This window comes from Silurus aristotelis (genome assembly GCF_946808225.1).
Source record: "Silurus aristotelis genome assembly, chromosome: 6".
Taxonomy (NCBI): Eukaryota; Metazoa; Chordata; class Actinopteri; order Siluriformes; family Siluridae; genus Silurus; species Silurus aristotelis.
In genome coordinates this window covers 13,669,443-13,696,313 of record NC_139579.1, presented here as the reverse complement: position 1 = coordinate 13,696,313, position 26,871 = coordinate 13,669,443, and the positions used below count along the sequence as shown (strand labels likewise).

Sequence of the window (26,871 nt, the reverse complement as noted above, 5' to 3'; positions counted from 1 at the left end):
TTTTTTTCTGTTTCCCACATCATTCTGTCCCTCATTGTCTCACTCTGTCCTTTACACTGTCCCCCATTATCTTTTTCTGTACCTCATTATCTCACACTGTCATGCACTCTATCCATCATTTTCTCATTTTGTCCCTCAGCTTCTCACTATGTTCTTTACTCTGTCTCTCATTATCTCATTCTATCCCCTTCTTATCTCAAGCTGTCTCTCATTTTCTCAACCTGTCCTTCATTATCTCACTTTCTTTCACATTCAGAGTTTTGTTCAGTTTTGCTCATTCTGTCCCTCCAAATCTCACTCTGTCCTTCACCCTGTCTCTCATTTTCTTAATCTGTCATTTACTCTGTCTCTCATTCTCATTCTATCCCTTATTGTCTCACTCTGTCTCTCATTGTCTCACTCTGTCCTTCATTATCTCACTTTCTTTCACATTCAGAGTTTTGTTCAGTGTATCATGCACATCCACTCAGCTACTTTCTCTCTCTCTCTCTCTCTCTCTCTCTCTCTCTCTCTCTCTCTCTCTCTCTCACTCTCACATTCTCTAGTTTTCTCTATTTCCTTCCTTGGCCCTTTCAGATCCATTTATCTCCTCTGCTCCTGTCCTCCTCCCTCACACACCCACAGAAGTCTCCCCCTTTCTCTCCGCCCTGCACCGGTTTTCCTCTGTCCTCCCTCAGTTTGTTCTGCTTTCCACACAGTATGACTGAAATGTAACCGATAAAGATCTCGCTTATCTTCAGGGTTAGAACAACGCTCACTTATGATCCTGACAATCCTGAAACATCACACTAAAGCTTCAGGCAAAGCTCCAGATGGCTCGCTGGCCTGAAATTTTTATTAAACACTCCCTGCTGCGTCTGCACGTTCTGGAGGGCAACGTGTCAAGACGTGTCATAATGCGTTCGATAAACTCTGGGAAGCACGTTGACGAGATCTCATTCGAGGCCTGGACTGTCTCATGGACAAACTCCAGGATTCGATTTGTCACTGTTGTCGAATCATATCATATTCATGTAAACACACACACACACACACACACACACACATTAGGCTAGGCATAATATATATCAGCCACTATTATATATTACTCTAAAGATTTTTGTAACTACTGCACACACACACAAACACACACACACACACACACACTGCAGCAAACATATACGTGTGTGTGTGTGTGTGTGTGTGTGTGTGTGTGTGTGTGTGTGTGTGTGGGCACTACGGTTTTGTGTGCTAACATTGACAGACGCTTTAAAGTCTGATCAACAGCCATGCATAATCACACTTCACATTTACACAACATCATGGCGAAGTGAGGGAACAGGGGGGAGAGAGAGAGAGAAAGTGAGAGTGATAGAGTGATAGAGAGAAACAAATTGAAAGTAGAAGAAATTTCTTTAGCATTTTTTTTTTACCCTGCAGCTGTAATTACAGATAAAAACAAAAAGAGGAAGAAACGTCTCTGCGAAACCTCATCACCTGACCTGCAGGTCCAAAAGTATCAGGACACCAAATGTGCTATTCTTCCCACTAACTTCCACAATCTAGAGGAGCATCTTCCCAGAAGAGAAGTGGAGGTTATATCAAGAGCAAATATGGCCTACATGTAAAATGGGATGTTTGAAAAAGCACACACGGCCATCATGTGTCCACAAACTTTTGTCCATGTATCCTATCTGCACAAGTGCAATCAAACATTCTGAGATGCTCGTAGATAGAGGCCTCAGTGGTTACTGGAATGAGGTGGCTTTAGTTTCGGTGGCTTTAGTTTCGGTGGCTTATTCTCTCAGGAAGTCCAGTGAGCTCCTTATTCGCATTACATTTTATTCCTTTCAGCATCTTGACTGATTTGTTTTGATCGAAATGGCATGTTCCTTACTGCTTTGTGCACCATTCAGGACGCCAAGATACAGATTTCTGAGAATATTTTTGGTATTAATTATTTATCTTGCGGGAAACAGGATGCTCTGTAGCTCTTGTGTTAGCAATCCTTGTCAGCAGTCCTCGGGGTCCTAACAGATGGTCTATGATTCTGCTTTCTCCCCCTCCCGGTGCACCTGAACCAATCGATCATGATCACAAAATACCTGATTCAGGTGTGTAGAGAGCAGAAATGCAAATCGTCTGGAACAGGCCTGAGGACGAGACTGGGACACGCAGATCTACTGAACTACAGGAACTTTATAGAGAGCTGAAGCGATCAGGGCAGACAGGCAAGTTTCATTTATATGATTTAAGAATTGAAACCAGACATTTTTTTTTAAGCATTTGAGTGCTGATCAGAATCCAGCAGCACTGTCTGGAGTGTTAACATTGAGCTCTGGTTTGGTTTAGAACGTGAGACTGAAGCAGTCATAACCAGTAGCTCATTAAAAAAGGGGGTACGAGCAAGGTTCAGCATGATGGGTTCATCTATCCATCCATCCATCCATCCATCCATCCATCCATCCATCCATCCAACATTCTATTTATCAAGCCATATATTCATCTATCTATTCATTTATTCATCAAGCCATTTATACATCCATCCATCCATCCATCTATCCATCCATCCATGCATCATTCTATTTATTAAGCCATATATTCATCCATCCATTCATCCATCCATCCATCCATGCATCATTCTATTCATCAAGCAATCCATCCATCCATCCATCAAGCGATTTATTCATCCGTCTATTCATAAAGTCAGCCATCCATCCATTCATTTATCCATCTATCTATTCATCATGGCTATCTAGCCATCAATCAAGCTATCATTCATCGATCTATACATCCACTCATCCATCCATATATTGATTAAGCCATCTATCTATTCATTCAGTTATCCATATATTTTTATCAAGCTATCTTTACGTTCATCTATCCATCTATTCATCCATCAGATCATTTATTTATACATAGATTCCTCCATCAAACCATAAAGCTAGCCATCTATCCACTGATTAAGCCAACCCTGTTTATCCATCCATCCATCCATCCATCCATCCATCCATCCATCCAATAATCCATCCATCCATCCAATAATCCATCCATCAAGTTATTTATTTATTCATCTATACATCCATTAATTTGTGTATTTATCTATTAAGGCATCTATCTGTACATCCAGTTGTCCATATATTCATCAAGTTATCTTTACATTGATTCATCCACCTATTCATTCAGCTGTCTATACACTTATTTAACCATTGATCCATCCATCCATCCTTCCTTGTTTTATTTCTGACCAATGAATGGAAGCATCCACATAAACCTTAAGTCTTAATGAAGTCAAACAAAACATTACTTTTGAAACCGGATTATTAGTCATTATACAGAATGATGAAATCCTGCCCGGTAGAATGTAATCTTTAAATTCTCGGTTATGCTGAACGAGGTCAGAGAGGATTGGTGTTAAAATAGATGCAGCATTACAGGATTTAATGGTTCAAGCCTCAGATTTATCTGTGTTTTACTCACTTTACTTTCCACCAGCTTCCTCTCTCGCTTTCTGATTAAAGCATCCACCTTCGTATGCTCTCTCTCTTTCTCTCTCTCATGCCTGAGCGCACCCGTACATGCTTGCACACACACACACACACACACACACACACACACACACACACACACACACACACACACACACACACACACACACAGATGCACACACTAGATAGGCACATGGATGGAGATGCATGCTTCCTCTCTCATTCACACACACACACACACACGCACAAACACACACGCACGCACAAACACGCACATGCACACACACTGGATATGCACATGGGTGGAGATGCATGCTTTCTCTCTCATTCACACACACACACACACACACACACACACACACACACGCACACACTGGATATGCACATGGACGGAGATGCATGCTTCCTCTCTCATTCACACACACACACGCACACACACACACACACACACACACACACACACACACACACACACACACACACACACACACATTCATTGTTGAGCTTTATTTCAGATTTGTTTTCCTCTCAGCTGCCTGAACTCACATGTTAAAAACAGCTGACTCAGGCGCCCGGTTCGGTCTGCAGATCATCAGATTTCAGCATTGAAACATTTCATTACAGAGCAATAGCACTACGGAGGCCGAGGCATGTCCTGAGAGCCACATAGAATACAGATTAACATGGCAGAGGTAGAGCTGCATCTAAAAAAAGAAAAGAATGTCTGGTTTTATTTGGACTGGATTTAAAGAGGCGTGTGTGTGTGTAAAAGGTTCATGCATTTGAAGTCTGTCTAAACCAAAGAGATAAATGTGAAATATCTGTAATATATAAAGATGCGAATTGCATCGGCCTCAGTTATGGAGCTGCACATCCATAATATACAGCACCTGTATCTCCATGTGTTCAGCCTTCTGACCTCATCATTTGGTCACATAACGTTGCTCAACCCTTGACTTGACCAATAGAAGCAACCCCCAGTTCTTAACGCTGCCCCTACAGGCTGTATGTGTGCATAAGACACGATTAGTGCATCATTTTATTCACCTTCATCCATCCTTCTGACTATATACAGAGTATAGATGGACTGTAAAGCTTTATAATGTTCTCATGCCAAGAAAACAAGCTCATACCGTCATCCTTCCTCCATCTACCACCTGATGGGAAGCGTTTTTCCCTTTCACTCTTTCACTCAGGTCTCATCTCACCCACAGAAATGCAAGCAGGAGATATCTACAAGGTTTCCTGCTTATTACAAAGCTTATCTTTCTTCTTTTTTGAAAGCCATACTCACTCCATTCTTCTTGGCCTTCTAAGAACATCTTAGCGGAGACCTGCAGATTTCCGGCTGCAGTTTTTTTTTCCATCTCATGGGGCTAATTAATCCGAAACTCTGCTTTCTTATCCGCACGGTCTCCCTACCATCAAAATGCTTCATAATAACAAAGCAAGAACTGATAATCAGAGGAACAGGGCTGCTGTGAAAGCAGGGAAGGGTGTACTGAGCTTCTGGACAATCTTTGTTTAGATTACTGAACCCATTTAAACCTGTTTTCAAAAAGCTTCGGAAATTGTTGCGGTGATTTGCAGAGCGTCCGGAGCAGAATGTTGGATTTTCCCAGCCAGGTATCACACTGCTTCAGGAGTTTGATCAAGTTCTAGGGACGTTCCTGTAAATATTTGTGCACAAGTCAATAAGAAATAGGAGGATAAATTGCTTCATAAATTCATTTATTTGGATGAAAATTAAGCTTTTAAAAAATAAATGTGTAGCATAATCCTGGAGGCAGGTGTGAGACGTCAGATTTCAGAGCTCGAGATGTATTAATTGTTGCGTTCAACGCTGCGAGTCGTGAACGATTCCTCTTTTTCCTGGCGTGCTTTGTCAGTTCGAACGGGAAAAAGAAATGAAAAGTGTTACTGTTTATGTTCACACCTTTGACATGTTTGTGTAATTATAGCTGCCTCTGGTCTGTCAGCTCCATTTATATCCTATCTGTGCTGTCAATACCCCGATAAAGCTGCACACTTGCACACATTTACTCTTTGTCTGCTTGACTGAGCCAGCCGTGTGTGTGTGTGTGTGTGTGTGTGTGTGTGTGTGTGTGTGTGTGTGTGTGTGTGTGTGTGTGTGTGTGTGTGTGTGTTTTGATGGCCTATTAGCCGACAAGCAGACAACTATGTGAATTGTTTTTTTTATAGTTGTAATTCATGTGAATCAGTTGACATTCCTCTCAATTAAGGGGATTTTTTATTAATTTATTAATTAATTAGGACATCACAAGATGTTCCTATCAGCTTCTGGTCCACGAATGCATGCATGACGTCATCACTGCAGATTCTTTGGCAGCTCATCCGTCGCTCGATGGGATTCAGATTCGGTTGAAAAGATTCTATATGAAAATAATTTATTATCCTTCAGGACATCTATTAAGTTATACACCTTCAGCAGTACGGATCCACAATTTTTGATGACATCATTCCAAACTTCAGGTTCTTGTTAGATTTTTCTGTCTGTTCGAATGATGTCTTGAGTTTGAAATGTCATGGCATAGGTTTTTTTTGCTTCTCAGATGAACTGTGGCATTCAGTATGTGCTCAACTGGTATTAAGATGTTCTGCTGCCTCCACTTTCCAGGCTGTAGGTTCTGAGATGCTTTTCTGCTCATCACAGTTGTAAAGCGTGGTTCTTGGTGATACCGTAACCTATGAGTTAGTTCAGATCAGGGTCTCTGCTGGGTCAAATCAGGATATTTGATGTGTGAACTGTAGAACCTGATATGTGTGTGTGAGAATCTCAGGATCGTTTCAGTTCTGAGGAGTCTTCTTTTCGAAGGGTGTCGAGGAACTTCTGCGATTCGAGACGGATCTGCACAATGGAGCTGCATCTTTATCTTCGCGAAAATGCGAAGTGAGAGCGTGTGGCTCGTTCTCTGACGATCATCATGTACAATTTGTCGAACGGTTTTGACATTCTCAGCTTGTCGAAGGTCTTCCCGATCTCCAGTCGTCTTCTGGTGACGTTCTTTAATTTAAAACAGTTTTTTCGCTCGGTTTCACGCAGAATTTCACATTTGCTCGTCTAACTGGCTCTAACAGAACAGCAACGTTAGTCTCGAAACTTTTTATACCACCTCGTACCTACATGGTTTGATGAGTTGTGTCTCTGAAATGTGATTGGCTGATTGGATAGGTGGAGGTAAACTGGACAGTGTGTGTAGATGGAGGTCTGTAAGAGTGTTTGAATTCACCTCTTTGTCCTGTAGTGCACATATTTTAGGTTTTTATTGGCTGAGTCTCACTTTCTCATATTCTTTATCTTTCTTTTTCTGTCTTTTCCACAGAATAAGCCTTAAATGTGTTTTTCAAACAACAGTGCTGGCAAATCAATAGGTCTCAGCAGGATACGAATTGGCCTCTGCCTCTCTTCCTCCATCTCTTTCTCTTGTGATATTTGAAGCTCTCTTGAAGCTCCTCTCCCATGTTTCAGCTTCAGAGATAATGTCTCCCACTCTTCAGGAATGCCCGGCTCTTTTTCATTCGCTCCCAGATTCAGCTTATTTATATATAAAATTTTCTTTATAAAAAACTGAAAGGTTTACGTCATGCGGCTTGGTGCTTCTGAGCGAGGCGTGTGTGTGTTTCGCTGCGAGAGCGACGTAGAAACCAGAAGCAAAGACGTGACACATGGCCTACTTTGATTGAAATGGCGAGAGGAAACCACAGACCTATAAATATCTATATCGGCGTCGTGCAGCGTGTCGCTGCGCCGCACAGCCTCGAGAAGCGAGCAGTAAAACACGCCAGAGCATGCGGATAAACATTGTAGTAGTGTGAGGTGACGAGTGTTTTATTGCTTTTATACAACAATAAAATGGTCAGTGATTAAAATGCATTCAGGGACATTTTGGTTATGCAGATTTGTGCCTCAGCCTGCTGGGTTTTTAAGTAACTGATGTCAAGTCAAGTCAAGTCAAGTTTATTTGTATAGCGCTTTTCACAACAGACATTGTCTCAAAGCAGCTTTACAGAAAACAACAGTGAAGGTGAATGGTGTGCGTTTGTCCCTGATGAGCAAGCCGTGTGATGTAGCTGAGGTTCATCCCAATTAATCTCAAAGGTGTTCAATAGGGTTTAGAGCTCTAGAGAAGATCTTCCAACCAATCCGAATCAGGTTTATTGGCCAAGTATGTTGATGCACACAAGGAATTTGTTTCCAGCTGTTGGTGGCTCTTAAAAGTCCATGGTTGTGCAAATAGCGGTTTTGTGCATCACATAAGATAAAGAAGTTACTTCTAGACTTGGAAATTTGATCTTTATGGAGCTGGATTTGTCCACAGGAGCATTGTCATGCTGGAACAGGTTCCATTTTATGGTTCATAGGAAGAGAAAATCTCCTGCTCACACATCTTCCACGTTCACTGGCGCATGTTCCAATACTTTTGGATTTATAGTGTATATTTGAAATGAGCATCTCATGAGACCTCTCCATCTCTTTCTCTCTCTCTCTCTCTCTCTCTCTCTCTCTCTCTCTCTCTCTCTCTCTCTCTCTCTCTCTCTCTCTCTCTCTCTCTCTCACACCTCTCACTTCTATCTGTTTTATAGCGCCTGTTAAATACTTTATGTGCCCTTTTGTGTGCGCTTCCTGCCGTGTGCCGTCCCCCCTCGAACCCTGACCTTTTACGAGACTCTCTCTCCTCCCGTCTTCACTCTGCTTTGATGCCATCGCACATTTTACAGCCGTTTTCCCCCCCACTCCCCCTCTCTTTTAGAAGCTAATTGGAGCGTGTGTATAATTGCAGCGGAGCGTAGCGGCGCAGCTGTTGCAGCTTTTTATTATCAGGTTGTGAGTGTGTGGAAATGGGAGAACTCTTGAGAGAGAAAATGACCAAAGCAAGTGTCAGGTTCAGGGTATTAGAGAAGTGTTGCTGAGATCTGCACTGGGTCAGACATGGCATTACACACTCGGTGTGTATACACTCCGGTTGCTAGCATATTGATGGTTTAGCAAATGGGAAAGGACGTGGGACTCGTAGTGGCTTGTGCTAGAACGCCATTTTTGTGCAATGTTTAAGAGACACAACAAGTCAAGTGGACCGTCGTGTAACGTTAAAACATATTCGGTTACATTTATTTATACGGTTCTTGCTCTATCTCAAGCTCATTAGGTTCTTCTGTATGTTCTTTGGCTTGAAATGATGATAATGCGGATTATATTTGGAAGAGCTTCTCTGAGCTTCTTTGGGTTCTTTAGTGCAGGAATATTTTTTTAATAAAATAGAATAAACCAATTTGTATTGGTTATATACCAGGAGATTTTCCACTCCAACCCATATGTTGATGGCGCTGGCTTAGTGCACAGGAGCATCGTCACGCTGGAACAGACGCTAGATTCTTCTCAGAGAAAATATTTACAGAGTTCAACCCGAGTGTGGTTTTTGATAATCGTTTATGGTGAAAAGATAAGCGCCTGTAGACACTTTAACTGTAATAACATTTTCTTTTTCTTTTCCACAGCCTGCAGTGAGCATAAACAATAATTAGTGATTTATATAAAATATAATTAAATGGTAGACTGTAAAATTAAAAAAAAAAATATTTATAGACAGATATCGCTGTGAATTGTTTGTGAAGCTATGCGCATCTGCTGGAGGTAGTGAATCACTTTGAGGAATTGTTTTTGAGGAGTCCTTTTGACCTGCCTGATCTTTTCCGAAGGCAATAATGGGCTCGCTGAACAAGCACTATAGATGTTTCCATGGAACCATGAAGATGGATTTATACTGAAATGAATGCAAACCGTTCTGCATTCGATTCTCCATCAGTGACCAGGTGATAACCTCAGCGATGATGTAACTACTGCGGATGGATAGACATGCCCTGTAGACATGGATCAGGATGGGTTCTCTTGAGTCTGGATTCTCTGAAGATTTTTGTCCTCCTGAAGTCTTATTCTTCACCGACGTCACCTCTGTGTGTCTCGTTAGGGATTCATTTATGAATTTAAAATTGATTGTAGTTCATCAGCATGAAGGAAATAAACAGATCGGTCCATTCCTGATTTATGATATTCCTGTTGCGACATGACGAGTAGGCTACAGGGAATGTCTTACGTCCAGATGTTTAAAAATGTTGTTATGCATTACATTATTACATGCATTAATCGTTTTTTTCCTTCCCTTGCCAGCAGGAAGGGAGGGGAGGGGTGGGGGGGGGATCAATATCGCACATAATGTAGGTGAAAAGGTGCTGAGCATGTTTTTCTTTCATTTTTTTTTTTTTATTTTATTTTTTTTCCCCCAGCTATTCGTGTCGCACCGCGATTCATTCCGTCTGTATATACCAGCCTCGTCTCCTAGATCGTTTTCGGAGCAGGATATTATTTTCGTGTGAAGATCTCATTAAGGTGACAGATGGTCTGATGCTCTCAGAAGCGAATGCTTTACAGGACAAGTCACACACACACAAACACACACACACACATGCAGTGTCACTCACCGTTCACGGTCATCCATCTCGATTTATGAGCGACGTTCCAATCAATTCCCAGCATTGCTAAATCGATACGGCTGTTATTACCTCGTGTCGCTAGATTTACTTTGCTTGGCTAAACCTTCCCTTTAAAAAAAGAAAAAAACTGTGTGTATGTGAAGTGAGGGAATGATTTAGATAATGAATGACAGAAAGCAGAGGACATGTTTTATTAGATCTGATGATGGCGTGAAGGTGTGCAATCACCCAGGTGAATGTATTCGCCCCCTGATGGGGTATTGGGGTAATATTTGAGCTCCATTTTTTATCTAGTCCTGCTTAGGCAATTAGGTGTGTGTTGTGTATGAAGGAGTGAATATGTAACTTTTAGTGACGAGTCGTTTAAGAACGATTCGTTCATTTTGAACGAGTCTTTAATGTGAATCAGAAGAACGAGTCGTCTCGTGATTCGTTCATTTTCTATAGATGAGCAACACCTCGTGAAATCTCTGTAGGTTATGTACGGAATTGAGTCATTCATCTCACGAGTCCTGTGGTCTGAGACATTTGTTCTTCAGTTATCACGTGACTCCCAAATACGCTCACAGATCCGATTTTCACATCACCAGTACCCATAGGTACTATAACAAAAGGAATATCTCAGACCGCGTGGCCTACAGGGCCGTGGACTCGTCTTCACCTCGATTCCTTGGCCTTCACAGCAACTTCATCAACCTTATACGATAAGAGACTTCAAATCAAGTTCTTCTGCATGACTGTATTAACATCCTGCCTTGGATTAAACACACATACATACACACACACATATATATATGCACATACACAGAGGTTAATAAACACAAGTGTTGTTTTTATCCTCGAGCAGCTTCATAAACATGTAGCCGTATTTATAGGCTGGAGAGTCTCCTTGGATGTCTTTGAGCTCCAACTCTAATACTCGCCACCTTTTAATTCTCGTTTCATTCTCCTGTCTCAAGGACGTCGAGCGGAAGGCCAAGTTGGATGACTGGAGAGGATTTATTTCTTGTTTCGCAGGTCTCTTGAGGTGCAGCGGATACTTTCTGTCTGGTGTTTTTCTCTCTCTCTCTCTCTCTCTCTCTCTCTCTCTCCTTCTTCACACACAGTCTGCACCTCATTCAGGCTGATGGTCAGGGTCTAATCATCTTGATGAAAGGAACAGAAGATGAAGGGAAGCGTTCGGACAGACAGTGAAAGATCTTTTAAAGATGTACTTGGGCTGGAAATGAGAGGAATTAATTTTCTCGTGTTTTTTATTTTTCTGGAGGGATTTCTGAAGGATCGGGGGTTCTTGTTAGCTTTGTGTGTGTGTGTGTGTGTGTGTGTGTGTGTGTGTGTGTGTGTGTGTGTGTGTGTGTGTGTGTGTGTGTGTGTGTGTGTGTGTGTGTGTGTGATCATATAGACACGTTACCAGTTGCAGAGACCTCGGAAACGTCCCACACAGCAGTACAGGATTGTAAAGCTCGAGCGGTTTCAATGACGCAGCAGAAAAAAACGTGCGATGCATTTATTAATCTGCAGCGTCGAAGGAAATAAAAAGGAACGTCCTAAACACGCCGGCTGCTGCACATCCAACTTAAGCCTTCAGTAATCTTTTTACACTTCTACATGAGAACCAGAAGTATCTATATGATCAATAAGAACTACACGGTGCGTGCAAAAGTATTGGACCTTTCTCAGCCAGTTTGTGGTTCTTCTTTAAACTACTCAGAAAGTACATATGAAGGAATCATCTAGTTCTAGTTCTATCATCTGGTTCACCTGAAGTTGGAGACCCAAACCTGTGACACGATGCGCAAAGCCAGCTCCGTGAAGATATACTTTACATGGGTTGTGGAGTAGAAGATCTTCCTCCACAAATCTCCACAAAATCTAGTGGAACACCTTCTCAGAAGAGCGGAGCTTATTATAAGAGCAAATGGGGGTTAATGTTATGGTTGGGTGTAGACAACCTTTTGTGTGTAGATTGTGTATATGAATGATAACAGTGTATGAGTGTTTTTCTTGTGATCTTCCTCTGGTTGGTGTCAATCGTCCGACGGCAGCACATCCGTCGTGTCACGTCCTGCCGTCTTGCAATCCGATGTCGTTTCCATGGAAATCCTAGCATAGCACATTCCCCCCCTCCAGGAACGGTCGCTAGGCAACGCTCCCCGAGCCAACAGGGACTTGTTACAATCGGTTTAGCGCGTACCCAAAGGGCAGAGGTTGGCAGATCTACAGCAGGGTCGCGTTCAGTTAACAGGAGGACACGCGAGAGAACGAACTCGGAGATCACGTGCCAAATCGGGCGTCCTAACGAACCTCTCGCACCGCACGTGTTGTACTTTCTCGCTTTCCTTGTCGACTAAATGAGGAGGGACAAAAGCTTGGCGCGAGCTGCCACGCAGGTCCTTCAGCCTGAGACACAAAGACCTGAAAAGATTATTTTCTCTCGCAGGGGCCTGGGGGGGATTTTCCCCTCTCGCTTTAGCGTTTATTCTGACTCAGGGAATACACAGATCCCTCTCACAGGAAGTGTAGGCTACATGCTAGCGCGCACACACACACACACACGCACACGCTCTCTTATTAACCACTTTCAGCCATCAATCCTCTTCTCCATGAAAAGAAACGGAGGACAGGTGGAATTATTACACACTGAGACCCAGTTTTCATTGTGTTTATTCATTTTATAGGATTACTGTCAAGGTCATAGCCAAGCTGCAAGGTCACTATCAATGTCCTTAAAAGGGGGAAGGAAATAGACTTTTTCTTGAGTCGGCTTCTTGGTTCTATCTCTGTTCTGAGCGATGCAGCGGCGCTTTAGTTTTTATGTCCTGATCGCAACACATCATCTTCCAAAGTCTCACCTCTAACAAGGTCGTTAATGCCATACGCTCGTCCAGACGAGCCGAGTGTCTGCCGTAACCATTGTGGAAGTTTGAGTTCAAGTTGTTTGCTGGTTCTAATATTTTTATGTTGAAAAAAATCGCAAAATTCTTCATATACACTGTCGTATAGACTGCATTCGAAATCATTTCAGTCTTCTTTCCAGGCTTTAGCTTTCTTTTTTACCCACATTTCTATTGCTATATCGGTTTGTTTATTTCTTCAAGATGGAAAAACTTGGACTCGGACGCCAAATCAATTCAATCTGACTTCAGTTCGGGTTTGAAATAAAGAGAAAACATCTCACAAAATCTATAAATACCGTTTTCTTGAACGACCTCCAAGTTCCTCTCGGTTTTGGGTTTAAACGACGAAAAGATTTATTTCGGTATAGGGCCAAAAGTTTGTGGACACGCCCACAAGAAGGTGTGTTTTTCATCCAATTCTGCATTTAACACCACAGGTGGGAGGTGGTAGCTCAGTGGTTAAGGCATTAGATCAGAAGGAAATGAGTTCATATACCAACACCACCAAGCTGCCACTGCAGGGTCCTTGAGCAAAGCTCTCAACCCTCAACTGATCAATTTGAGCATCTACTAAATGACATAATTTGCTGTTAAAATGAGCTCCACTCTTCTGGGAAGATGTTCCACTAGATTTCGAAGGAGATTCATTCAGCTTGTTAATAAAGTCAGGTAGTGTTGTAGGTGAGAAGGTGGTGATCTTGGGTGAAGTCAGCATTCACATCTTCATGGAGCTGGATTTGTGGTCTTTGTGGAACAGTTTTGGGTCTCCTAGTTCAAGTCCTATTTCTCCCTATGGTGTACAGCGTGTAGTTTTTGGTCTTTAAATCCACTGAGACTGGTTGGACAGCTGAATAAATACCTGAACACTAAACGGTAGTGCTTTGGAATGCAGTATCGTTTGGTGTTCAGGTATTTATCCAGCTGCAGACTTCCTGAAACCCCGAGGGCTTCCTGGTACAGGCGATTGTGCCGTATCCAGCGCACATCCCTGACTTTTTAATTAGCGCTGTATGCTAACTATTCTTCCTTGCAGGTGTTTGTATTCATCTTTTCTTTGGGAAGTTCAAACGAAGTTCTTCTCCCTCAGGATATTATTCTCAGCTGTTTGGTTAGAGTTCTGTATTGTTTCAGTGTCAAAGCTGACAGATCTAATGAACATTATTAGGGCCTTTGCGGAGTTGTTATGGGACGAGATGACAGCTAAAGTATTTGCACCCTGTCTTTAAGGGCCATTTACACATTAGGTGTCTGTGGGGAATTCATCTATAGTCTGTACTCTTGCATGGAATGTTGTCCAAAAAACAGTCCACTGTCTTCTTCCACCAGAGCAGTGTGCATCTGAATGGTTAAATTTAGACAAACCAGGTTTTATATTCCGGCCTAAACACTTTCAGAATCACCGATTTAAGCTTTAATATAGTTTAGTTCATGAATATGTATTAAATTATTCACAATAATCTTTTCTCATTTCATAGCCTTTCTCTCGAGTGTAATTTTATTTTAGTGTTTTTATCCAATCAGATTTACAGTTCAAAGGTATCTATTCGCCGTGAGACTGTCGTGTGAACGCTGCAGGTGTCTTGTTGTTTACACTACATGCTGCTTTAACGATCAGATTTTAACTTGCTGACACCAAAGCCTATAGCATGCGTGTAATAACGCAGGAGTCAGAGCTCTTAACCCGCATCTGTAGCAAAACTGCACAAACTCAAATCTATTCAAGTGGATTTTATTCATTCCACTCCGATTTACATTCCGATTTTTTTTAATACTTTTATTTATACTTTATTTATACATTTATACTTTTGCTGTAAAATGTACACAAAAACCATTTGTCAGGAAAAGGAATAATGCACGGGGAAAAATGCAACCGGGGTGATGTGATGAGGTGAATATCGATGCTTCTGCTGGAGATGATGTATGCAGGCGGTGCAGCTGTGGCTCCAGTGAAAGAAAACGTTTTGAATTGTGTTCATTCTGTTTCTTGCTTGAGTGATGACATTCATTCTCACTGTATGAGATTCCTGTCTTTAAAACAGCGCTCTGTTCTACTGCACTTCTCTATAATATTGATGGTTTTTAGGTGGATCGGTTCAGGCAGGACACCACTGACAATCGAGGAGTGAAATGCACGTCCTGAAACTGATGGATTCATACCATTTTTATTATTATTTTATTTTTTTTATCCTGACCAGGACATCTTGAGCACCGACTAATCCTAAAACCACTTTCATATATTTAAGCTTTAAAATGAATAATTGTGATGTGTGTGTGTGTGTGTGTGTGTGTGTGTGTGTGTGTGTGTGTGTGTGTGTGTGTGTGTCTGTGTGTGCGCGCACGCGCGCAATTTGGTTAATACTCATATTTCGATCAAAGCAGGTTCCTGATACAGCTGCATTTAGCCACGCCCCCAAACTCCATAAAAGGCAATGTGTGCACACATCTGGGAGCATTGAAATAAACAATGAGGAAATCCAAAGTGGAATTTCTTTTATATTTACATTTATAGCATTTTTGGCACACAATTATCGTGAGAGAGAGGGTTATGGTGGTAGCTCGGCGAATAAGATGCTGGATTTCTGATTGGAAGGGTATGGGTTCAAATCCCAGCACCCCCACGCTGTTCATAACTGTAAGCCGTTTAACTGTAAGTTGCTCTGATTTCATGAGGAGGTAGTAGCTCAGTGGATAAGATGTTGGATTTCCGATCAGAAGATTGTGAGTTCAGATCCCAACAACACTAAGATGCCACTGCTGGGGCCTCGAGCAAACCCACAACTTCTTAATCGTATGAACAAGTCACTCTGGATAAAGGTGTCGGCCAAATGCTGTTAGTGTAAATGTTAAGGGGATTTGACCTTGCGATATTCTCATCCAGAATCCACTGAGTTACCATTTTCCAACATGTCTCACTTTGACTCGCTTCAAGACCAAACAAAGTAACTACAGTGATACTACTTCTACTCATAATAACTAATAATAATAATGAAACGTGAGCCGTCACTAGTTCAGAAATAGAGACATTCTTCTCCACATCCTCTATGAATGTCTTGAACACATACCCTGAGACGCCAAGGCCTGGGGATCATCTGTTTTAGATTTCGGTTCACTTCCATTCACACATTTTATTTCTTCAGTGGGAAAACGGATGTGTGAGAAAGAGTTGGTCACTCTGCTGATCTGCGATATCATTTGTTTGTGCCTTGGTTTTTTCTGGAGGTGTGGTGGTAGTGCTGGGGGTGTAGCATGCTGAACACACACACACACACACACAGCGAATGGCAGCATGTTTATTATTCTGGCTGGTGAGAACTGGATCTCAGCCCAGACTGCAGCTGACACACTCGGAGGAGTTCAGCAGAAACCTCTCGCTTTCTCTCTGTTTGTTTTCCCTCTTTACTCTCTCGCTCCATTTTCTCTCCGTGTCTCTCCGTGTCTCATTCCCAGTGAGCTTTCAGGACGTTTACAGGAGTTCCTGCCTTCCAATTTTCTGTATGTCTCAATGTTAGAACTCCGTCTGTTACAGTCACTGGGAGACTAATAAAGTAGGGCTGTGGGTGTTTCCGTGTGTGTTTGTGGGTGTTTGTGTGGGTGCAGAGGTGGAAAGTAGTAAAGTAAAAAATACTTCGTTACTCTTTAATTTATTTTTCTGACAATTTTTTACTTTTACTCATTCAGTTTTTTACAATAAATATCTGTACTTTTAATACAGTAAAAAGTTAGTGGTAGTGTGTTGGTGTATTTGGGGGCGTGTGTGTGTGTTGGTGTATTTGGGGGCGTGTGTGTGTGTTGGTGTATTTGTGGGCGTGTGTGTGTGTTGGTGTATTTGTGGGCGTGTGTGTGTGTGTTGGTGTATTTGGGGGCGTGTGTGTGTTGGTGTGTGTTGGGGTGTATTTGGGGGCGTGTGTGTGTTGGTGTATTTGGGGGCGTGTGTGTGTGTTGGTGTATTTGTGGGCGTGTGTGTGTGTTGGTGTATTTGTGGGCGTGTGTGTGTGTTGGTGTATTTGGGGGCGTGTGTGTGTGTTGGTGTGTGTTGGGGTGTATTTGGGGGCGTGTGTGTTGGGGTGTATTTGGGGGGGGCGTGTGTGTTGGGGTGTATTTGGGGGGGGCGTGTGTGTTGGTGTATTTGGGGGGGCGTGTGTGTTGGTGTATTTGGGGGTGTGTTTGTGTGTGTTGGTGTATTTGGGGGCGTGTGTGTGTTGGTGTGTGTTGGGGTGTATTTGGGGGCGTGTGTGTTGGTGTATTTGGGGGGGCGTGTGTGTTGGTGTATTTGGGGGGGCGTGTGTGTTGGTGTATTTGGGGGGGCGTGTGTGTTGGTGTATTTGGGGGGGCGTGTGTGTGTTGGTGTATTTGTGGGGGCGTGTGTGTTGGTGTATTTGTGGGGGCGTGTGTGTTGGTGTATTTGTGGGGGCGTGTGTGTTGGGGTGTATTTGTGGGGGCGTGTGTGTGTTGGTGTATTTGTGGGGGCGTGTGTGTGTTGGTGTATTTGGGGGCGTGTGTGTGTTGGTGTATTTGGGGGCGTGTGTGTGTGTTGGTGTATTTGGGGGCGTGTGTGTGTGTTGGTGTATTTGTGGGGGTGTGTGTGTGTGTTGGTGTATTTGTGGGGGCGTGTGTGTGTGTTGGGGTGTATTTGTGGGGGCGTGTGTGTTGGTGTATTTGTGGGGGCGTGTGTGTTGGTGTATTTGTGGGGGCGTGTGTGTTGGTGTATTTGTGGGGGCGTGTGTGTTGGGGTGTATTTGGGGGCGTGTGTGTGTGTGTGTGTATTAAGTTCTAACTCACTCGTACAGTAATGATAAGACGACTTTCTCGTTCCCAGAGGGGAGTTTCAGTGTATTTTGTGTACACACACTCTCATTTCTTTTTTCTTTGTTTTATCCCTTCCTCTGACTAAAAATACCGAACTCGGGTTACTGGGGGAGAGGGGGAGAGGGAGAGAGGGAGGGAGGGAGGGAGGGAGGGAGGGAGGGAGAGAGAGAGAGAGAGAGAGAGAGAGAGAGAGAGAGATGGTGGTAGAAATGAGAAGCGTTTAAAGGAAGAGGTGGAGGAGTGAAGACCTCATGCATGCTGTGATGTGCCACACTTCCGCCGTGGTTTCTGTTTGCTTCTCTCTAGTGGAGAGCTCAGGTGATGGAAATGAAGTTGTGCTCCTGGCTTCTTTGGGGTCTGGATCATGTGGTTGGAGAAGGATCATTTGTTCCATCTGAGCCACTGAATTATTTTTTTTTCTTTCCAAACTACAATCAGTTTTTGTTTCTTTTTTTAGGGGTTAAACACATCGCTTCCTCTTTTACATCTCGCCCACGGCATCAGTCACTTCCTAAAAGCAAGCGTTCTGAATTCTCATGCTCGTGCACTGAGTGTTCTGTATTGTTGGAAAAGCCCTCTAATAGCAAAGTACACCAAAAGTATTGGGACAACTGAATATTCCAGCCAGATGTTGTTCTTCACCAAACCGTTCCCCACAAAACTGGAAACAAACCATTGTAAAGGATGTGTTTGGATTTGGGATCAAAGAATTAGGAGACCTGTTCCAGCATGAAAATTTCAGCTCCATGAAGATCTGCTTTCCATGGGTTGGAAATCTCCTCATATAAAGCTTGAAAAACTTTTTAGATGAATGTGAATGCTGGCTGCACCCCAGACCTACTCACCTTCTAACCTCCATCAGTACCTGATGTTCCTACCAGGCTGAATGAGATCTCCATAAATCTGCACAAAATCTTCTCAGAAGAGTGCGTATAGGGACAAAATGTGGAATGAGATGTTCTTAAAGCGCAGGATCTTCTGGTCACGTTTTTCTGTTTGAACGTCTTTCATCAGTATGAGGTTCCCATGAGAAACACAGAGAGCAAAGTTGGGTATCTGGCAGTAATACAGATTCTCTCTCTCACACACGCATGCACGCGCACGCACACACACACACACACACACACACACACACACACACACACACACACACACGAGAATAGCGAGATGTAATGCTTGCCATCTCAAAACTGCTCCAGATGTGCTTTGTGTAAAATGGCTGTGTTCAGTAGAAGGGAGCAGTGTAGGGCATTTGACATTTTACACACACACACACACACACACACACACACACACACACAGTTTGGTAAATGGCCTGATGGAAATAGAGAGAGAAAGGGAAAGAATGAAGAGCTGTTTTGTAGTATTGCCTTACACATCACTTCCTGTAAAACACACACACACAGACACACACACACACACACACACACACACACACACACACACACACACACACACACACACCTCTTTTCACTTTTGCTCCATCTCTTTTCTCTTCTTTCACTCATCCTTCTAATCTCCTTTCTTTTACAGTTCTTTGTTCTTTTTCCCCTCCTCATGATTAGTTCCTGTCTGTTTGTGGTTTCCACGTTCCTTTCCCTCACCCACTCATCTGTTCCCCGGGCCGCTTCACATCTCCTGCCATTACGCTGCACTTTGGATCATGCGCAGTGTCTGGAGGAGGAGATGGAGTTGAAGGAGGAGATGGAGGAGGAGGTGAAAAGGGTTGGGGCAGCTGGCGAGTCATGTTCTGGATCTAGAATAAGATCAGCTGCTCCCTGTGGTGAAGGGAGGAATGGAGAGCTATACAGTGGTGTCCTTCTGCTAGCAGCTGTCCAGAGTGTGTGTGTGTGTGTGTGTGTGTGTGTGTGTGTGTGTGTGTGTGTGTGCGCGTGTGTGTTCTGTCTTGTTCAGTTTGTCACCATGATCTCACTTTTGGCTCATGAATAACGTGTGATGTTCAGCTTCACCCATACGTGATCAGTGACGAAACTGGTTAAGGTTCTCATCTGAAGGTTGTGAGTTAAAATCCCAGTACCCCCAAACTGCCACTGATGGGCCCCTGAGTAAGGCCCTTAATCCACATCTGCTCAGTGTATAAACAGGATAATTGCAAGTTGATGCATAAATTAAATTGTGGGTGTGGCCTTTTGTTTTTGTTTTATCTATGTCCGTCTGTCTGTCTGTCTGTCTGTCTGTCAGTAAACACATTATCTGTATGTCTGTTCAGGGTGTTCGAGGTCCTGAACCCAAAGTCCACATTGCTCTTAAATCACTAGGTCTTGTGTGTTTTTTTCTTTCTCCAGTGCCGGCCCAAAAGGAGACAACATCTACGAGTGGAGGTCCACCATCCTGGGTCCTCCAGGCTCCGTGTACGAGGGAGGGGTCTTCTTCCTCGATATCGCCTTCACTCCAGACTACCCCTTCAAACCTCCCAAGGTGAGACAGAAGAATTTCAGATTTTCATGGTTTGATCAGTGCTCAGCAGTGTGTGTGTGTGTGTGTGTGTGTGTGTGTGTGTGTGTGTGTGTGTGTGTGTGTGTGTGTGTGTGTGTGTGTGTGTGTCTTATTTTTATTCCCGTGTTTGCCGAACACGAGGCCAGACAGAAATGGTACACAAGAAGTTATTAAGGAGTGAAAGTGTGTATTTGTGTCTGACGCCGAGTGTATTTTTTACCTGCGGCCGGGTTTGGACTCCTGAATCTTCAGTGGCTTTTTTGTGTTCTGAAGGTCATTCTGTAGGTCAAGTAGTTTTAAGGAGTTTGCTGGTGAAGCAGGAAAATCACACACACACACACACACACACACACACACACACACACACACACACACACACACACACACACACACACAGAGAGAGCCTGCAGGATGAATACATATTAATGAACAGATCCACTGCTGGGGAAAAAGTGAATAGTTTTGAAGAGAGAGATTTCAGGGAAAAGGATTATTAGTTTAATTTCTTGTCGTTTGAACAAATAACCAGGAGGAACCTTTACAGGACTGTCAGTCTGCATGCTGAGACAAGATCATCAGTGTGTCCTTGTGGACTTCTCGTCCTCGCAGGACAGAAACATTGTGATGGTCTGATTTCATTTCGGCGAGTCTGATCGCTCGGCTGTTTTCTGAACGTCATTGAATGTTTCAGGACCATTTCACATTTTTCATGCAGCCTAATGATGAGCTTCATGACCTTAATGAGAATCAGGAAGCTTCTAACAGTGTCCCTCTGTCTTTGTTTTGTCTTCCTTTGTCTATGCCTTTTCTTTCTTTTCTTTACCTCTGAGATGTTTTTTTAGCTGTTTTTTTTCTCTCCGGTTTTCTCCCAGGTGACGTTTCGTACCAGAATCTACCACTGCAACATCAACAGTCAGGGCGTGATCTGCCTGGACATCCTGAAGGACAACTGGAGTCCAGCACTCACCATCTCCAAGGTGCTGCTGTCCATCTGCTCTCTTCTCACAGACTGCAACCCTGGTGAGATACACAACCATCACAACCGTCTCACAACATTCTGATACCCGAGCAAGAGATAAAAACATGAACTATTATCCATAATCTTTATATTTTCCACAATGTAGCTTATGTTGTACGTATTCCAGAGGGTAAGACGTATAAAACATGACTTAAATTTAAGTCTGGGGGGGGAAATGGAGTCGAGAACCAATCAGAGAAAAAGAATTACGGCATGTGATAGAATTAATTAATTCCAAGTTATCCTATTGGGTGAAGCCTGAATTATCTAGCAGCTAATAGCTAGCAGGTTAGATAGCATCTATCAACATGCACTCGCTAATGAGTTATTCTGTTGTTTCTGTAGTGAACTAATGGCAGCATTTTGTTGCATTCTTAATCAATACACCATTGTAGTCATTACTATGTTGCATAATGCAGAGATTGGAGCAATTATTATATAAAAGTGCACTCATTTATCGCAAGAACAATCCCTTATGAAACTAGCAGTATAAAAGTAGCATGCAGTAGCTGTAGCTGTTTTCCATGATATGGACGACTTCATTCGTAAAGCAGGTTTAACGTAGAACCTTCAGCAAGTAAAAGGAACGATTGGATGCTTTCCCTGGGAGTAGTTGCACAATAAATGTTCATGGTGAAAAACCCCACAGAAATGACGTTTCTTCGGGCAGAAGGAGGGAGTGATACGTTCATCATAATCGTGTACATGTTGAATGTTTAGGTCCAGGAACTCTTCGCTAATCCTAGTACACCACAGGGAATACACTTTCAGTGCAGGGATGAATAGGAACATCTACCCTTCCCCCTGCTCTGTATATCCACCCCAACCCAACCCCCCCTACCCCCAACATCATACCACCACCGCAGCCATCACTACCCTTGAAGGTGCTATTCATGGCGAAAAGATCAATAAGACACAGCTTATTAAAGAGGGGCCCAGGGTGCAACGACACTTAATTAACCCTCGGAGGCTTTTGCTTCCCCGTCACACACACCCTCACATTTCTGCTCCTGCGGAACGACCTCTGATTTCGGGGTCAGTGATTAGTGCTGTAGCTTTGGCTGAGGAAAGATGATCTGATTGTATTTATCATCAGCCTTTTTTTTAACAACAATGTCTCAAATTACCTTGAAAACTCCTAATTAAAGAATCCATGCACCTTCTTCAAGGTCCTGATTAACCTCGTCCCCGGGGGGAAAGAAAATATCAACAAATCTTTTGTTTTTTCATGATTTAGTATCAGATTTTTTTTTAATTTTAATTAGGATTAAACTTAATAATTACCATGACAGCCACAGTCCAGATAATTTTTACTATGGAATTGAGAGACAAAAAGTGAGGACTTTGTAGATATACACACACTGGCCACCTCTACACCTGCACATTCCTGAAAAAAATCACCCCAATCCACATCAAACATCTGTAGTTTATACAAAGTGCCTAATTTTTGTCACATGTACATTACAGGACAGTGAAATTCTTTCCTCTCATATCCCAATGATGTTAGGAAACTGGGGTCGGAGCGCAAGTTTAGCGCTGGTACAGTGCTCCTGATACAGCAGATTTCCACTCCAGTACAATGGGGGTGGGGTGATGGAGCGGATATACTGCACAGGGGGAAGGGTAGATTTCTTTATTCAACCCGAGAGCCCTGTGGTGTACCAGAATTAGGGATGAGTTCCAAGATTCGGATGAACGTATCGCTCCTTCTGCCTAGGTAGACGCCATTTCTGTACGTTTTTCTTTTTTAATTCGTGTGAACGTTTATCGTGTCGAAATCTAGATTTCGGACTTGCATTCCTTTTACTGGTGAGGGGTCTACGGAAAACCATTTTTTCCAAATGAAGTCGTTTATCTCATGAAAAACAGCTACAGGAATGTCGCCCCCTGTGGTAGAAAATGCTACTGCAAGCTAATTTTATACTGCTAGTTTCATCAGGGATTGTTTTTGCGATAAATTAGTGCACTTTTATATAATAATTGCTCCAATTTCTGCATTATGCAACATAGTAATGACTACAATGGTGCATTGATTTAAGACTGCAACTAAATGCTGCCATTAGTTCAACACATGAACAACAGAATAACTCATTAGCGAGTGCATGTTGATAGATGCTATCTTACCTGATAGCTGCTAACTTGCTTTGGTAAAAATGCTCTAGAAATAAAAAATAAATTTTAGTGAACGGGACTCGATCTAGCAGCATGTTGTGTCATTTCCATATATACACATTTCCATGTATGGCATTTGGCAGACGCTCTTATCCAGCTTGACTTACAACTGAGCGGTTGGGATTGCTCAAAGGTCCAGCAACTTGGTGTTGCAGGGATCTGAACTCACAAACTTCTGACGTTCTCCAAACCTTTAACCACATATGAAGAGTAACAGAATCTACATTTGCAGAATTTGGCAGAGCGAATTTTATCATTTTAATTTTATAGATCGAAGCAGTTGAAGGTTAAAGGTCTTGCTCACGGGTTTTGGACTCACAACCTTCCAACCAGAAACTAGCGACCACACCATCTAACCTCGATCTATTTTTTTTTTTTTTGTCTACAGCCGACCCTTTGGTGGGAAGCATCGCCACACAGTACCTGACCAACAGAGCAGAGCACGACAGGATAGCCAAACAGTGGACCAAGCGCTATGCCACATAAACCCTACTGGCTTCTTCAGAGCTCCATCCCTTCCCCACCCTCGTCCCTCCCTTCAACCCCACGACGAACTCTCCTTCATTTTCTTGTTGACTTGAACGCTTTTTTTTTTTATACAGTGTATGCATACTAAGAGCAAGCTGATCAGGATTGTACTGTTTTTTTTGGTTTTTTTTCCTCCCCGAATACACTGAATGTTGGCATGGTCATTAAAAGCTTTATTATTTGTAATGTTATATTGCTATTATGACCGTTCTGCTATTGTTTTTTTTTTCCCCCTCGGACGCGTGGACTGCGCTACGGATCCTGACGCTCAAGACAAAGTGATCACTGATTTTTTTTTTTTTTAAATGAAGCGGACATTCTTTCCCCACGTAAAGTTTTTTTTTTATTTTTTATCTCAGCTCCCCGTTCTGTTAAGTTGTATATGTGGAACACTATGGCAGCGGCCTGTTTATTTCGGAATGCAGCCTGCAGCTCGCTCCCACGCAGCCGACGGCAGCTCGTTGTAAAATGCACATTGTGAGAGAAAATCCGACTGATACTCTGTAAGTAACCGAGTGAATAAATGACGTGTTGAGCTGACACCTGTTTCCGGTGGTGGTATTTGTGAACATCTTCATCCCCGACCATGAATTATTCTCTTCCTCTTCATCACAAGCTTCATGTTCGGATTTTATTTAGAGCTCAGAATGTGGGGTTTCGCTCACAAAATCTGAGCCTGTGATTGGTTGTTAGAATAATGACCTTATTTGTTCATCACGTTGCAAAAGTTTTTCCGTTGGTTTTTTTCTCTGAGGATGTGACTTCTCATAAGGTGTTTACAGACGCTATAATCTTTTCATAATGAAAATATGAGCAGTTTCTTCGCACTGTGTTTGTGTTGTTATTTATGTTTGATAATGGAAAAAACAGTAAGGTGTATAAAGACCAAAACAGTCCTGACTCATTGAACTTCTTCAGCAGTTTGAGCTACAGGAGCTCGTCTGTTGGATCGGACCACACGGACCAGCCTTCGCTCCTCACGTGCATCAGTGAGCCTCGGCCGCACGTGACCCTGTCGCCGGTTCACCACTGTTCCTTCTTTGGAGCACTTTTGATTGATACTGAAAACTGCAGACCAGGAACATCCCACAGGAACTTTGGGGACAAAATGTTCACTTGATGCCTAATAAATAAATCCACCCACTAACAGGTGGCATGATGAAGAGATCATCAGTGTTCTTCACTTCACCACTCAGAATGTTAAAAACTCAATATTATGCCTGATCGGTGTAGCTACTGTAACTTGAGAAATGATAGGAAGGAACTTTCGATGGATGTTCTAGCCGGCTAGACGAGCGACGTATTGGTATATGTTCCACTTTCATGTTGTGTGTGTGACTAAAATAATTGTATACCGTGGAAAATTCATTTGAAGGTAAGGAGAGCTACTGCTGATGTTGTGGGCATGTTGATGTCACATCACATGCTGAGCCCGAGGTTTGAGAAGAAGAAAATTCCATAAAAAAGTGCATTTTTAGTTGTTTTCCTGGTTAGATTTTTCCTGGTAGGCCACCTGGAATTTGTTTAATGGAACCTAGGATTCCTCCTGACATGGTGCATTTCAGAGGAACGTGCCTCTATACACCCAATCATCAGTGGAACTGTTTCAAAATGGCATTACACCTAGGAGAGTCACAGCCTGACTCTCTATTCATTATCTTTCCAGACCAGACAGCTGGCTAAGTGCACGCTAGCACATTGGGATTACTTATAATAGTGCTCAGGGCCTCCCAGACGGTCTGCTTGTTGTTTTTTTTAAAACCCTATCTCTCATAACGCAGGTATTGAGTAATAACGTGGAACGTCTGGCAGGCCCTGGGGACTGGATTGAGAACGAGTGGCATTAAGCCGTGCACTTGGTCCGAGCCGTAAACAGGCCACGTCTGATCATCTGGTGCACGCAATGCAAGCAGACAGTGAGACAGGCAGGAAGCAGATTGATTGACTACCCCCTTCACCAGTGTGGGTGTGGGTGTGGGTGTGGGTGTGTGTAACAGAGCGGAAAGCCCTTGACACCCATCCTGTTACAAATGCAAAGAACTTTGATGGTGGAGGGGAATAATGAGTGGTGGCAGAATTATAGGTAAATAGGGCAAAAACAGTGGGAGGGGAAAAAACCTGTACCAGCTTAGTCAGAGTTAGAAGATTCAGCACAGAGAAGAGAGTTATAAACCCCAAGTATGAATTCTATACAATACATTAGAGATTTGCAGCACAAATCAGGTTCCTGGGGATTCTCCTGCTTTGTATGTGTTTATGCAAATAAGATGGCCTGAGAAGGACTGAAATTCCCTTTTTGGTTTAATTTTTCTTGCATTTTATATCGAATGAACTTGAATACAAGCTCTGTAATCTAACAAATTACAATAAATAATGAAGAAGGATCGCATGTCAAGAAATGCACCCGATATGCCACTGCCAAATATGTGTCATCAATGCTATCAGGTTTGCTTGTGGATTGCGCCTCAGGGGGGGTCCTGGTGATGCAAAGTGGCAGGATATCCCAGCCCAAAACTTGGCTACCTCTGCCAGGAGGATACAAATTTTTTTTTTCAAGAATATAAACGAATTTCTTTCAAATGAACCCAGAGGAAAATTGGGAGTATAATTTAAAAAGGAAGAACGCAAACACACCACGTCTCAAACCATACCGAGTTAAATATATATTTTAAAAGTATGTGGACGCGCGAGCATTCTGAAGCACAAAGTCGTACATATTGTCTCTGATTGCCGTCATGATTCCCTTCATTGAACTAACAGCTCCAGGAAGATGTGATGGAGTGGAAGAACTGGAGTTTTTTAACCCTGATGAACAGGAACACCAGCTGAACCACAGACCTCCTCATTTTAGAATCCGAACGATCACAATTTCCCACAGTTAAACCTTAAAATCCACTGGAAAGCCTCCTAAGAAGAAACCTAAATTGGGATGTTCAGCAAGCACATAGTCGGGTTTCCCCAAACTTTTGGCTGTATAATAGATCAGAAATTGTTTCCCTTAGTACCAATAGCTGGA

The 26,871-nt window shown here is 42.8% G+C and overlaps 1 protein-coding gene across 1 annotated transcript in view; it reads left to right on the top strand.

Annotated features, from left to right (window-relative positions):
* Positions 1–24,395, top strand: part of LOC310727162 (ubiquitin-conjugating enzyme E2 E2-like) — a 32,954-nt gene extending 8,559 nt beyond the window's left edge. The window contains exons 4-6 of the mRNA XM_083543389.1: positions 19,987–20,119; positions 21,010–21,157; positions 23,716–24,395. Of these exons, the coding sequence (XP_083399515.1) occupies positions 19,987–20,119; positions 21,010–21,157; positions 23,716–23,813 (379 nt within the window). The 3' untranslated portion in view covers positions 23,814–24,395. The remainder of the gene's footprint in view (positions 1–19,986; positions 20,120–21,009; positions 21,158–23,715) is intronic.
* The last annotated feature ends 2,476 nt before the right edge of the window (positions 24,396–26,871 follow it).